This window comes from Rhinichthys klamathensis, unplaced genomic scaffold, assembly GCF_029890125.1.
Source record: "Rhinichthys klamathensis goyatoka isolate OS25496 unplaced genomic scaffold, OSU_Roscu_1.1 h1tg000036l_1, whole genome shotgun sequence".
NCBI classification, from domain to species: Eukaryota; Metazoa; Chordata; class Actinopteri; order Cypriniformes; family Leuciscidae; genus Rhinichthys; species Rhinichthys klamathensis.
Window position 1 is genome coordinate 9,258,543 of NW_026606584.1, and position 15,108 is coordinate 9,273,650.

At 38.9% G+C, this 15,108-nt stretch overlaps 1 protein-coding gene across 1 annotated transcript; it reads left to right on the forward strand.

Annotated features, from left to right (window-relative positions):
• Nucleotides 1-102: 102 nt before the first annotated feature.
• Nucleotides 103-9,240, forward strand: dzip1l (DAZ interacting zinc finger protein 1-like). Its single transcript, XM_056246254.1, has 15 exons — nt 103-743; nt 1,307-1,391; nt 1,562-1,686; nt 2,341-2,502; nt 2,695-2,823; nt 3,617-3,679; nt 3,763-3,909; nt 4,382-4,412; nt 4,522-4,581; nt 4,680-4,813; nt 5,098-5,287; nt 5,424-5,601; nt 5,739-5,941; nt 7,067-7,200; nt 8,782-9,240. Exons 1-15 carry the CDS (start codon nt 246-248, stop codon nt 8,926-8,928), a joined length of 2,286 nt encoding a protein of 761 aa, XP_056102229.1. The 5' UTR covers nt 103-245; the 3' UTR covers nt 8,929-9,240.
• The last annotated feature ends 5,868 nt before the right edge of the window (nt 9,241-15,108 follow it).

Consider the following 15,108-nt stretch of genomic DNA (forward strand, 5'->3'; position numbering starts at 1 on the left):
TCACCAAGACTGCATTGTTTGCTAAAATAGTAAAAACAGTAATATGGTAATATTTTTCCAATTTAAAATAGTTGTTTTTCTAGTGTATTCTATTTTAAAATGTAATTTATTACTTTGATTCCGATATGCTGATTTGGTTGTAATAGCTAATCTAAATACTCTTTGTTTTCTCTCTTTCTCTCCCCATCCAGCCTCTGGTTAGGAATCACCACATCGACTCATCTTTGTATCTCAAACCTTTCACCATGTTGGGCCAGTTCTCCCCTGCTGTGTCCCCCACACCACCCTGGAGCCCAGCACACCAACTTCAGCCCTTCCGCTTCCGCTCACGCACCGAGCCCATAGACTGGAGGCGTCTCTCCGCCCTTGACGTGGACCGCGTTGTGCAAGAGATAGATGTCAGTGTGCTTCAGGACTTCATTATGACTGTGACGTTTTGTGCCGTGGACGGCGAGCGGTGTCCAAACTGCCGTGGGCCTGCCGACCCTTCTTTGATCAAGCTGCTTCGTATGTCTCAGCTGAGCACTGAGTACCTCCTGCACTGCCAGGACGTCCTGAGCGCTCAGCTGTCAGGACTGGAGGAGCGTCTGCAGGGGGCGCTCTCTCTGGTCCAGCGAGGAGAAGAACAACGAGCAGAACTCGAAAAAAATCTGCAGGAAGCCAAGCTGGAGAATCGACGGAGAAAGAAGTTGATCAGCACTCAACAGCTCCTCCTGCAGGCCAGTGCTAATAATTATCACAAGGTGGATTTCTTAAAAAGTTGTACACATAAAGAGCTTTCGAAAAGGCTTTTTAAAATGGTTCACTCCCATTCAGTACAGATCAAAAAGTTTGGGGTCCATGCAATTTTTTTGTTACTTTGAAAGAAGTCTTATGCTCAACAAGGCTGCGTATTTGATCAGCTATACAGCAAAAAGAATAATATTTTACTATTTTTTGAAATAACTCTTTTCTATTTTCATATATTTTAAAATTGAATCTATTCCTGTGATTATTATCAATGTTGAAAAGAGTTGTGCTACTTAATATTTTTTATGGAAACTGTGATCAACTTAAAAGAATAATTAATATTAGACAGTTAAAAAAAACAGCATTTATTTGAAATAGAAATCTTCTGTAACATTGTACATGTCTTTATTGTGGTAGTACTGAGCCCAAACTTTTGAATGGTAGCATATCTATAGGGTAATAAACACTCTTTTTTGTTTTTTTTTTACATTATATTAAGGCGAACTGCCTGTTTTGTGCAAGAGCCTAGTAAGCATAAAGCCAGTTCTAATGTTTTGACCCCTTTTCCTTGTGAAAGTGCCAGTTCTGTGAAAAATCATTTGTCAACTACTCCTACTTACAAGCACATGTTCAGCGAAGACATCCTGAGGTCACAGATGCAGGTTGGTGAGAAAATGTGTGTCCACTCACTTTTCAAACAAAGTTTTATAACATTTCAGATATAGGAAGCTAGCACTTTAATTTCACTTGATAAATATGTTTCTATGATGTGGTAAAATAAATAAAGGATATTTTGTCAACCCAGTATCACTTGTGCATATGTGTTTCTCAGAGAGGCAGAAAAAGAGGAAAGTCGAACAGATGGAAGATGGGATAGAAGACCTGAAGGAGAGACTGAGATTGACACAGTTGCAGCTACAGGCAGAGAGAGAAACGGACAGTTTGAGGCGGCAGCATGTGAGTTTGTGTTTGAATCAAGATCCAGCTCTAAACCTCTTAAATAACCCTATTTCCTTCTACTGGTACTTGCCATAGACTGTACTTGCTGAACATTTTAATGCACGTATAATTTTATTTTTTTGACAGTTTAGTAGGCCTTATACAGAAATAGTTCACCTAAAAATTTCCAAGCTGCTCTTTTCAATTACAACGAAAGTGGACGGGGACTTGCAAATGAGCATTTTGGGTTTTGATTGGCAATATCTGATTGCATTGTATTGTTCATCAAAATGTTTATTTGGGGAACTCAAAAGTTTTGAGAGCGCACCCTAAAGCACTGAAATATAATTTTTCCTCCCAGTAATACTGAGCGCCTAAAGGGATGGGAAGAAACACACAAACATTTTGTGAGCAAATGCTAAATTTCTCGCAAAAGTTGCATAAGCAAACGACAGTTCAAATCAGAGGCTAAAATCAGGCTTGGAAAATGCCATTTATTTCTAAATTATGACAATTTTTGATGTAAAAATCATACTAACATTATAAGGGCAACCCAGGAACCAGTATAAAATAATAAAATAATCCAGTTCATGACCCCTCCATATGAAATACCTGTTTAAGTACCTTTTTGTTATATAAAAAAAAAGAAAATATATAAATGTATTCTGCCAGGAGCATGAAGAGCAACAAAGGAGAGAACAGTCAGAGAAACAAGTGCTGGAGAGATGGAAAGAAGAGGAGAGAAGAAAATTTCAGCAGGAAATTGGAGAGCTGAGACAATTGTTTCTCCAGGAGTCAAAAGATATGGCAAGCAAGAGCTCATCCATAGAGGCTGTGAGTATACACCAGTTTAATAAAATGAACATTTTAAATTGTCACCAGTAGATGGAGACAGATCCTCTGCTATGTATTTCTACCAGCCATTCAATAGAGGAGCTATTGGAGGTACATGTAAGATGTTTTTGTATGATGTTTTTGTGTTGTTGTAATCATTTTCTATGTCATTTGTCATTGTTTCAACCATAGAAACTGCTGGTGTTGCAGAACAAAGAAGTAGGTCTATTTAACAATGTCAGTTTACAAGAAGAGATTGACCCTGAGAAAGAAATGAGAGAAAACAGAGAGAGAGATCTGAAAGAGATAATGGCAAGGAAGGTAAGATTTCTCTCCTTGTTCATTGAGTCATGCATGAGTAATTAATACAATGCATTATTTGATACAATGCATAATTTAATGTCCTCTAAACTGGCAAGAAAGGGATTATTCATCTACAACTCTTTGATATATACAGTAATATATATATATATATATATATATATATATCCACCAGCCACTCTATTAGGTACAACTAGTACCCTTTTGCCTTCAGAACTGCCTTAATTATTTGTGGCATAGATTCAACAAGGTGCTGAACTTGCACTTAAATCACTTATTCATTATGCTGAAATATAATTAAATAATGGTTTGTATTTTAAAAAACATCTATCGTGTGTAGTGAGTTGGCTCACTTGATTTATGTTTTGCGCTTCAGAATTTCCTTTAAGGGAACATAGTGAGCATTGGTGCTCCCTGGTTTTCATGGTGCATTGTGGGACTTTTTAGGGAGCGAACGTTTCAGTGCACTGTAACAATTTTGCGATTGAGCCAGCCCTTAAAATGGTTGACTCTCTGATCAGTGCCCTGACTACTGAACTAGGGAGCTGATTGAGATGCACCTACAGTACATACTTAAATGCATTGAGCTGCTGCCATGTGATTGGCTGATTAGATATTTGCGTTAACAAGCAGTTGAACAGGGGTACCTAATAAAGTAACTATGTGATTGTATCGTTATAGAAGGTAAAATATATAAATATATGAGGCTTTTCAGCCCACATAGTGCTTGCATTTTTAAATATTTACTATTTTAATTATTCATGTTCCGTTTCTATTGTTTTTATTCGTTCAGAAAAGTGAATGGAAGAAGAAATACCAGGAAGCACAGAACAGACACCAGCAGAAGCAAGAGGAGGCAAGTGTTTCTGGTATTGCACTGTCTTGGCAACATTTTAGAATCATCTCATCACGTCTGTGATTTGTATGTGTGTGTCACAGCTGAAGAGAGAGAATGCCAGGCTTCTGGAGGCCTTGTCTGTAGAGAAAAACTCTGGCTCCAGTTTGAAGAAACTTCAGCAGCAGGTTGTCTCTCTCTCTTCTCAGTTGAGCCAGAAGGACAGACTCATCAAATCTCTGGAGGAGAAGGTTGGTTATTTACTTCACAATCACAAACAGTGGAAGAAAGTGAGCAATAATTTCATGCAACTGTCAGAATTAGTTTCCTTAAAGGTAGAGTTCCACTAGGGGCACCAAGTATAATTGCAAAAATAATGTTTCCAGATTCCAGAGGTTTCCCCAAACTGACCCACTAGCCCTCCTGCTTCAACATCCCAAGTTTATTGCAGTTTATTGCAAACAGTTTATTGCAGGCCACCCTGTAAAAAGAAAGAACCACAGTGCTTACACTTTGGACAACCGTCAAACTTATCTCATATTAACGTGATATTATTTTAAATGTATTTTAAGTATTTTCACATAAAAAAATGGCACACTTTACCTTTAACTATAGTAATTCATAATTAGATTATTAAAGTGATTGTAGTTATTGTAAAATGATCTGGTGATGTCTTGATTCTTAAACGCTAATCATCTTTCTAATTGATGCTTTATCACACAGATTAAAAAACGGTCGGTCATTCCAGTCTCAGGTAATGAATTATATCTATGTGGACTTATTCATTGCTTGATTAAATAAAATATTGTTGCTTTGAATTAAGTTTAATCTGGTTTGGCCCATTTTTCTCTCTCATTTGGTAGTTCCAGTGGTTTCTCAGAATGCCCAAGATTCTCCTGAGGAGCTAGAGGAGGAAGGGGAGAGTATGTGGTTCAGTTGTTTCTAACTGCAGTATACTGTATGCATACAGCAATCATGCCATTATGTATTTAAAGCAAACTTGTGCATGCACGTCCTCCAGGCCTGGATGATTCAGATGAACCCCAGTGGAAGGTTCTAAAGTTACACAAAGGAAAGCCAGAGCTGATGAGAGAGTCTAGACCCATTCTAGAAGAATCACTGGAGAAAAAACTGGAGAATATGGGACTGCGGAAGGTAGAGCACATTACTGACACAAATATTTACATTTGACATGTGGCAAAAGGGAGTAAAAATTGTAAATAAAACAGATTTTTTTTTTAGGAAATACAACATGATTTAATTCAAACTGTAAGATTGATTGTCTTATCCTGACATACAAACCAAAAAATAAAGTAAAGGACTCGTCTGTTGCGAGTTTTCTATTTTCTGACAAAAAAGTTAATTTTGGACCATGGACACATGAATATTATGTAATTTAAAAACATTGCTTAGTGGTTAAAGTGATGATGTTTTGGCAGGGTACCAAGGGCATCTCTAAGCAAACATTTAAGAGTCTGAGTGTCCTGTTGACTGGTCAGCGGGAGCAGAGATATAGACAGCAGCCAGACCTTCAAAACCATAGAGACAACTTGGTACATGAGGTCACCAGGCGAGTGAAAAGCCTACAGAAGAGCCAGGGGCAATTAACACCCAGCACTTCGAAACAGAGTGAGCAGAAGTGTTATTTATCATGCCACCACACTACCCATATTCATACATCTTGCTTATCTTCTTTCATATCATGTTCTATTTGATGGCTACTCATCTGAACCAAGATCAGTCAATCTTGTATATTTGTTTTTAGGGGGAAAGAAAAATTCAACCCCAGTGAAGGAAAAAAGGCTCCGATCTAGTGAGGGCTCAAAGCCGTCCATTCAGAAAGCCAAAAGACTACAGCCAAAAGCACTTATTCCAACACCCTTCCCACGCTCCAATGCACCTCCTCAGATTCAGACTCCAAAAACAAAGCAAAAAAAGAACAGGTATACTTTTTCTTACAATTGGAAAACGTTCAGACTACTCAAGGACAAATGAAAATGAAAACATGAAATAGAATTGTGAGAGGCCAAGCAGCTTTTAGCTTAATATCAGTCTTTAATTGGTATATTTCTCTCTTCAGCACACCACCTTTCAGTTCAGATGAGGATGAGACAGTTGAGGACAGTGCCTATGTTACCAGCTCACGGGCCAACCCTTCCACCTCTGTCCGCCTTGTTCAATCGGGATCACTGATGAACCCAACAGCTGAGCCTGATTGGACAGATAGTGAGCTTTCAGAGGCTGCAGACACACCCAAACTCCCCAAAACTCCCAATCCACATGGTGAGCAAATACCAAATTCCTATACATATTTATTTATTTTAATCACAACACGACCATTTGGAACTAGTCTGAATATTGAATATATTTAATATATATAAACGATGCATATGATCACCACTCCCTGACATCTATATCAATGTGCAAATCATTTAGCTAAAATAGAGTTCTGCAGTGATGATGTACTTTTGTAGGCCAACCTGGAAGTTAGCATCACCCTGGTTTCCTTAAAAAAAAAAAAAAGGAAATTGCTTTTGGATTATTGCAGAAAAAAGACCTGTGACAAACAAAAGTTTGATTCTTCCACATTCATGATAATCTTCACAAATGAACACAACTTTCGTTTTAATTTTGAAGCCTAAATACAACGCCAGAGGTAAAAAGCTAAACGTAGGCTGTAAACAAAGTACATCACGGTCGCATGACTTCAGCGTCACCACCATTAAGCTTCCGACAACTTTTAGTCTTTAAAACAAAACAAAAATTCCCTGAAAGTTTGAGTTAGATTGGTTTCCAAGAGCACAATTATAAAAAGCTGACTAGTGATAGATGAGTTTACCTGTTCTGCAAGATGACGTTTAATGTCCCCGAAAACTTATGCAATCCCATTTAGCCACTTGTTAACAACCACCTTTTTCAAGACAAGTAAAAGCTTTAAAAAAAACCATTAGAGGGTATTACTGATGCATTTCATGTTGTGAAAAAAAAAAGTTAAAATTTATTGAGGTTGTATTAACCACGGACCTTATTTCAGGCATTTAACCAAAAACCCGTTCAAAAAACCTATTGACTTCAGGATGATGGAACCGAAAGTGCTAAAATGCTAGCTCGCTTTTTGGGTTTTGGCTTACAAAAATGTATCATCCTTGCAACACTCTATAACAAAAGAATAGACATATTTTTTTAAATGCCACCTATATAAATTTGTATTTAAATTCTATATTTTTATCATATTTAATCAACTTTTGTGGACCAGGGTGAAATTATTTTGTATTTCCTTGCCGTGAATTCCTTCCTGTCATTCCAATTCAATGTCCTGTGGGATGACATGTGGAGAATTCAGTTTAATTATAGTTTAGTCTTACATCGCAGTATTTGTCAGTTAACATGAATGGTTTATGATTGCAGGTTCTGTTGTCCAAACACTGACAAGAAGTTTGGAAAGACAGCTAAGCACACCAGTCAAAAAGCCTGTAGGCGGGACTAGAGTTCTGCCACCGTCTAGCCCCTCCCCTCGCCCTGCCATTGTAAAACAGAGAGCGGTAAGCTATAAGCTATTGCATAAGCTATTTCCATACCTATTGAAATCTTGCAGCAGAAATATAATTTGTTTTTGAATATTGGGTCTCATTTACTAAGCATGCGTACGCACAAATTTGTGCGTGAATTCTGCTTACGAACGTTTTTCGCGAACAAATCATGATCCATCAATAACTTCCATTCTGAAGTTTATTCTAATGTGCAAAAAATGTAAGAAAAACTGAAACCACTCATACACAAAAATCACATATTATTGGTGGCCTTATAAACATGTTAAGATGACATTTTAAACATAGAGATATTAAAGCTGCAGTCGGCAAGTCTGGCAGATTGAGTGGACTTAGGCAAAATTTTGAATGTTTACAACTCTCATGGCCCTCCCCCACTATCAACGAATACCCTCCCACCGAGTTCATGCTTGTCAGTGCGTGTGCACCAGATTTTCAGTGAACGCGCCCGTCTCATCAGCATCCATCAACACCATGGAGTATTTGGAGGTATGCTGTCCTAGCTAATCTACCGATAGATTGCAATTGCTAACGTCATTTATACTCTAAATGAGCTTACTTGATTTAACGCCATCACTCTTCGTTACTGCGCGAACTTCCGCGAACTTCAGGCGTGTGCATGTGATTGTAACGTGCGCGAGGGGTGGCGTGTGCCCGATCTGTGATTAACAGTCAGATCTCACACCCCCCTGCACTGATTGGACACGATGATCCGGGAGCGGTGGATTTTTGTAAAACAAATAACACGCTCCAGGTGGAGTTAGAAGCTCTGGGTTTTTTCTAAAACCACTTTATTTATGTTGTTCTGTCGGATTGTGTCGATTTCCCTGAATATGATCAAAAAAATGTTGCCGACGGCAGCTTTAAATATATTTCATATATACAGTCCTACTCGACCAACCTCGAGCCGAATTCGAATCGGGGTCTCTGGTGTGGGAGACGGGCGCGCTAACAAGGACGCTAAAGACTGCACCTCTTGAGGCCAGGGGAGTGAGGTTTACACGCACCGCACAGGGTTTTTCTGGCCGATTTAACATGTAGAATCAGCGTCAGGCCGACTCTGATTGGCTGTTCAGTTTTGCGAACGAGTCAGTGCATGAGAATAAGAGCAAAAGTGATGAAATCAAGCAAAGAAATCATGATGGAAAAGATAGAAGGCTTTTCTAATTTCACGTCATCTTACCTGAGCATTCCACTGCGCAAATATTTTCATAACAACATGAGCTGCATGGAATAAAGAACGTGATCAGCATGATTGATATTCAAAACGGTAAGCAAGCACTGCTTTGTTTATTGTTTGTATACCTGCAGCTGCTGCAGTCTTAGTTTTGCTTTGCCTTTTCAAATGAAGATGAATATATCTGCTTAAATAGACAGTTGTTAAGTGAGGTTTACACGCACAGCTCTTACTTGCCTACGTCCGTTACATAAGCATGTGTTTTGAATTAGGCGTAAAGTTTTCGTGAGAAGCTCAAATGTGTATATAAATACGAACAGTGTATGCAATTATTAGTGAAGGAGACCCATTGTCTTTAGTATTGAATTGAATGGCTTTGTATCATACCTGTCTTCTAGCTGTCTGATGAAGACAGTGATTTCGAGCTGTCCTCCATAGAAGAGCTCACAGCAAACCGTGCAGGAGTACGCAAAAGTTCAGAGGTCGGCGGAACCTCGGGCACCAGTGCATGGAGTTCAGCGGCCAGTAGACCAGGAGTGTGGTGATGATGTGTGATGTGACGTGTCAAATAAATGCATCTTTTCACTCCAAACCCAAAATTGCTCTTAGACTCGTATACAATTTACAAGCGCATTTACAAGAAAAAATCATTATCATAAGTGTACCCTCAAATTGTAGCCAAAAATACCAGGCATTATTTGTTTGTGTGCTGTAGTATAACCTTGAGACACTTTGTTTTTATAAACTGTGCACTTGATAGTGACAAACGTAGTCCAAGACACATATTTTTTTTAGCAGCCAAGCAGGAAGTAGTACAAAGTTTCAATTAGCTTTTTATATACCGTAAATTACCATTGGGTTTCAAAACCTTTTTTTGTGTGTGTGTTTATAATATTTAATTATAAGTGATATTTGAAATACATCTTAATCTTATATTGAAGACTTTCTATCAATCATGAATATATCAAATATTTGGGGCAATAAATATATGGTTGCTGTATTGGTGAAAATGAAAACATTACTCGTGACCATATGAAACATAATTTAAACAAAATCAGGTTAATAAATGTCTGAAGGCCCATTCACACCAAGAATGGAAACTACAACTTTCTGTTTATTATAAGCGTGCGCTACAGTTATGTTGTCTGCCGCTTCAAATGCTTGTTCTCGGGTGGATTCTGATTGGCTGTCAATTAGTTTTTTGCTCATCACCTGAAAAAAAAAAGCATTCTGAAAGTGATTCCAACTATATAGTTCTTCATCTTTCATATTTTAAAGCAAGGCATGATCTTAGTTATAAGTATGCTTATAGCCGTAGAAGTAACAATGCAAAGTAAAACAGTAGTTAATGAGAAAATATTTCAAAGTAATGTTTGCCATGTGTGATGAAGGTGAAACACGATTTGCAACAAGTGAGGTGGCTTTAAGTTCTGACCAAATAAGCGACCATGCAGGGCTACAGTCGCCGCAATAGCCTGGCTGCATGTTCTTATCTCTCTGGCAACAGAGTTGGGTTCCTTGCCATTCTTATCAGCACACATATATCTCAGAATGAGATTAAATGTTGAATCGCACCCCTCTCCGTTTCTCACCAGGCAACGCACAACCTGCCTTCCTACCCGCTCTTTCAGCAGCGGCCTGGCGATTGTTTGTCCTATTTTACACCGTGACCTAGAATGGCTTGCATCCTCATAAAGAGGCATAAAGGTTTCTGGCCTTTAAATTCTGTCTGTGCCTCTGAGCTCTGATAGCCTGAGCTGCTGCAATCATTGTGGGCCCTCCATTAGCGAAGTCTCGGAGAAAAGAACCCAAGCCGTGCAGTGTTGGCGAAGATGAAAGACTCTCCAGGGAAAATGGTGACAAATAGGGTGCCATTTACAGCCTTTTACCCATGGTTACCTGGCTTACTTCCTCTGTAACTCTTCTTCACTATCCACTAGATTGATGCCTAGTTGCTATTACAGCTCAGCTGTCACTAGAGGGCGCAGAGTGTACAGAATAAGCGGCTTGTATCACAGCAGGAAACAAATTTGCAGAGCACTTGATAAGAGTGTTTCTTTTCATTCTCTTTTCATTCTCCGAAGCCCCAAGCGGAAACAGTTTGTTTGTACTCCTCAACAGGCCTCGAGGATTTCGCACTGAATGTGGGCCAGTCAAGAAGAGGACAATTAGGATTTTTACCCACATTTCACACTCGAAATAAGTGTTGAAACAGTCAATCCATAGTTCCTCACAATCTTCTGTGTCCTTGTTCTTTATCTTCTGTCCATCCCGAAGCTCCATAATGCCAGCGCTGCCGCTTTCAGCTGACAGACAGAGGATTTCAAATCCTCCAAGATGAATGCCCGGGGGCCCGGCTTCAATGAGCAGCATCCACTAATACGCAACACCAAGCACACGAAACAACATCCAGCACGGCTCTCGCGGAAAGACCGGGAAATGGCAAATTCAAGTGACATTGAAATAGTTTTTTGTTCTAACACAGAGGAAACACAGATGCTAGAAACTGACATGGTCCCATCGGAGCTGGAAGCGGCAGGCTTAGGTTCTCCATAAAAAGCTGGTGGAAAAATAAAGACCTTTTCTCTATTACCGATAGCCGCATTTAATGTGTTGACCCCCGGGTCAGAGTCTCGCGGATAGTGAGGTCACAGGGTGAATTTATTTAAGCTGTGTGGATTTTCATCTTTTTCATCATTTATTGTCCAAATAACTTGCAAACACACTCATAAGTGCGGTCTGGAGCTGCTCTCCATCACGCACAAATGAAGAATCACTTGACACACTTGAGTTGAGGGTGGAGATTCCTCCAGGAAAGCAGAGGATCCCTGCAATTGAAGGATGGGCACAAACTTTTGCTGATTCCAGAGCAATTAACCAATCAGGTCTGGCAATATGGTGTGACAGAGTGAGCACATCACGGGCCGCTGCGACTCACATCCGTTATGCATTGAGACTGGCCAGATCTAAATTAGAGAGCCAATTAACTCTGCTAATAGCCCTCTCCAATTTAATCTGGGAGACAATGGGGGATTGAAGACGATGCTTTATTAAAGACGGGAGCTCACACAATATCCTTTTTCTGCTACGATTCGGAGGGCCTCCACTCACTGCCTTGTTTTTGCTTCAATTAGCCCACCGCCTCCCATGATTAAGTGCCTATAATTATTTTTCAATTACGGCTTTGATCTGCAGTGTACTGTATACAGCTTCTTGGCACGACAGGAAGAATGAGGATGAGACAGTGAATTTGTTCCCTTTCTGTTTGCCGTTGATGGGGGTGCGGAAGAGATTATGTTTGCAGCGAGGAAGACCCTCTGGGATGGACACTTCCTCTACGCAAAAGCTGATGAAAGCGCAGCTCGGATTTAGTATGGGCTTTAAAGTTGGCGTTTCCTGAAATTTCCAGGTTTGAGTTTGTTCAGGAATATGAATCATGCTAATAAGAGGATGTAGCTTGGTGGTATAGCGCACATGCCGCGCAAATTGCAGGTCCTGGTTCAATCCCTGGCATCTCCATCACAATACTCACAACTTCCAGTAAATTGGACTATCCCGATTAGCAAATCCTGAATACACAGCACTTGCAAACTGCAGCAGTGAAGGTGATGTAACTCACTGGAAAGGTTGATGCTTTGAACTTTAAATCGCTTTGGGTAAATTTTGTGTTAAATGACAAGTGACCAATAAGTGTGTGAGGATTTTGGACCAATGAAAAATAGCTTCTGGTCTCTGAAAAATTAAAGATGCAAATATTTGCACAAATGCATTACTTGGATACATAGTGCATATAATTATGTTATCATTTCCTCTATACCTTTCTTTTGCCATATAATTGATGAGGTATGGATTTTGTCATGTACAAATGTATCATATCTCCCAAACAATATTAAGCATCATGTGTTAAAATAATTTTATATTTAATAATTTAATTAAGTACATGTTGACTACTACATTAAAGGAACAAAAATATACTACTATATACTACTAGTTGGTTTCAAATGCCTGATGAGACAATGCAATAAAGTGTTCAGTTCTAAACACAAGAAACCAAGACAATTTGTGGTGTTGGTTGTTGGGTATATGCATCTATATAAAAACACTGGACAGTGTTAGTTTTATGCAACAGTGCTCTTTACCAGTTTCACACACAAAAATACATTATAAAATATTAGAACCCCCACACTTCATTGAAATGCAAACACATTGAAATCAATACACATCTGAAAAAAAAAAACATCTTTCCCAACACTTTAGTGACTTAATCACATATTTATCAAAAATGATTTTGTTGCAACCTGCCTCAACAGTCCTCCACTGAATTATCTTCAAACGGGGTCTAAAACGTTTTGAACTTGTCCACTTCCAGAGGTAGTCAAAAACACATTAGACCGGATTGCTTTCGTAGTGTAGATGCTCATGTGGTCCAATGCGTTCGAACAGCCACAAAAGACCGCCTAGGCCTACTCTCTGCCTACCTTAATGCGTAAATATAATGGGAAGCGCGCTAGCCAGACGCGATTTAAAATTTGTCGGCTAAGACGTTGTCGTTAGATCACGCGCAGAACTTTCCACTCCCATCAGCGCTGTTTTGAAATTGCACTCACTTTAATTTGGCCTTTTTAGTAAATCTGCCCCCAGGTCTAAACGGGTGTTTTCCTCGTCTACCTGTGATCCGATAGACCAAAACGCATCTTAATACCAGGTGTAAACAGGGCCTGAGTTAAAAGTGTATGTCCTCCACACTAAGGCCTAGTCCACAAGTACATGGATATTTTTATAAACTGAGTTTTTCCTCGGTTTTTTTAAAACGCACATGAACACGCAAAAACACGCTATGAATCGCTGTCAAGATGATTCCAAACCAACAGGTGGCGATATAACTCTAACCGTAAAGCCATGTTGGCCAATCAGAAGCCTGGAAAAAAGGTTATCATCGTCTACATGACAACACTACAACCAGAGTTTCTAAAAATCTTTACCCTGGCAGGAGTTTTAAAAAAAAATCGGTTTCAGTGACCGGATACTGCGTTTGCGTGTGGACGAACGGCCAAACCGCATAGAAAAAGCTGCGATTTTGAAAACACCCGTGTTCGTGTGGACAGGGCCTAAATCAGCCTTCCTCTGCTGCATTACCTGTGCTGGAGGTGATCAAAGAGAGGAGGCAGTGCCTGGCTGGATGACAGGACGGGCTAATTATCAGTATAGCTGCAGGGATTAGAAGCGATCAGAGAGGAGGGACGGCATTCAAGGGGCGTTGTGGATGTGACAGCTTCCTTTGTGTGAGAAGCTTTAACTACTAGGCCTCACCACACCCTCCAGGCCCATTCTGACATCATGGCAAAGAGTCATGGAGAAGAGCAGAGGGGAAATATTGCCATTGACTGGGGGTTGTTTCACCATCGCCAACAGATCTGTGAGCAAGTGAACAGCCATATATTACAGTTAGAGAGACAGACAAGTATTGACACAATGGGTGGGGTTAAGCTAGAGTAGTTATGTGGTTACAGATATGGGAGTTAAGACCTCGGGTAACAGTGAAGGAAAGAAAAGGAGAGATTTAAAAAAGAAACGTTTAAAGCCTCTGGTTTTAACACAAAGGCAGAAACAGGGTGCGTCAGCATTCCAATACCTACCTTCATTCAAAAAATAATTACTGCTGCCTGCAAAGGAGAACAGGTTTCTGGTTCTGGTGGAAAGTTGATGGTGGTTGATATTTGTAAGGCCCAAAACCACAAATCCTCTTGTCAGTGTGCTATTGAGAACTTTTTATCTTTAAAGAACTGAATCTTTCCTCAAGGCATGGCAATGAAACCCTGAGTGGGCGTTTCAGCTTGAGATTTAGTCAAATCCGAATTATAGACAAAGGTCACCTTCTAGGAACTATGTACTTAATTTAAAATGTATAAAAACAATACTGATTTTGAATACATGTTCTTTCAGGAGGAGCTATTTGCTATATAATAATATTATTAATAATAATAAGTTTCTGCCAAATACTATTAGACATTTAATATAATAAAAAATATACAATATAGGCCTATATGAATGTTATTTCATACATCTTCCTAATTACATATATACTACCTTTCAAAAAGTAATAATAGTAAATACAGTAAATTACATTTATAATGTTACAAAAGATTCCTTTCAAATGAATGCTATTCTTTTTATTTACCAAAGAATCCTGAAAATGCATCACACTTTCCACAAAAATATTAAGCAAAAAATAAATAAGTAAATAAAAAATAAAAACAAATATAATATAAAACAGTTATTTAAAAATGTAATAAAATGTTTCTTTTTTTTCCACTGTATTATTGATCAAATACAGCAAAATACATCCTTGGTGAACATAAGAGACTTCTTTAAAAAAACATTTTAAAAATCTTTCCGCATACAGTGTATACTGTATGCATACTACAGTATTTTATGTTTATGAAGACATACTGGCCAGATTACTAAGGAATATCAGCCATCTTTCCATGCATCAACTGAATTTATTTACGGGTTAGAGACATTTACGGCCTTTCCTTTCATAGTCATTGAGTGAAATAGCTTTGGTTTTATTCACATCAAGTGCACTCCTTAACAAGGATGTAAACATTTAGATATGCATCTAATGTGCTATATTATGCACATCTAAAGGAGAATCTAAACTAAGAGTACAAGGAATGTTTAGAAACTATGGCAGCCTTTTGTGGAGCCTTTTGTCCACCCTTTAG

Bases quoted from the DNA above. Each gene is read 5' to 3' on its own strand.
- dzip1l (XM_056246254.1), top strand. From the start codon at position 246: ATGTTGGGCCAGTTCTCCCCTGCTGTGTCCCCCACACCACCCTGGAGC. The intron at 744-1,306 runs GTGGATTTCTTA...TCCTTGTGAAAG, and splicing joins GTGCTAATAATTATCACAAG to TGCCAGTTCTGTGAAAAATC. The intron at 3,680-3,762 runs GCAAGTGTTTCT...TGTGTGTCACAG, and splicing joins ACCAGCAGAAGCAAGAGGAG to CTGAAGAGAGAGAATGCCAG.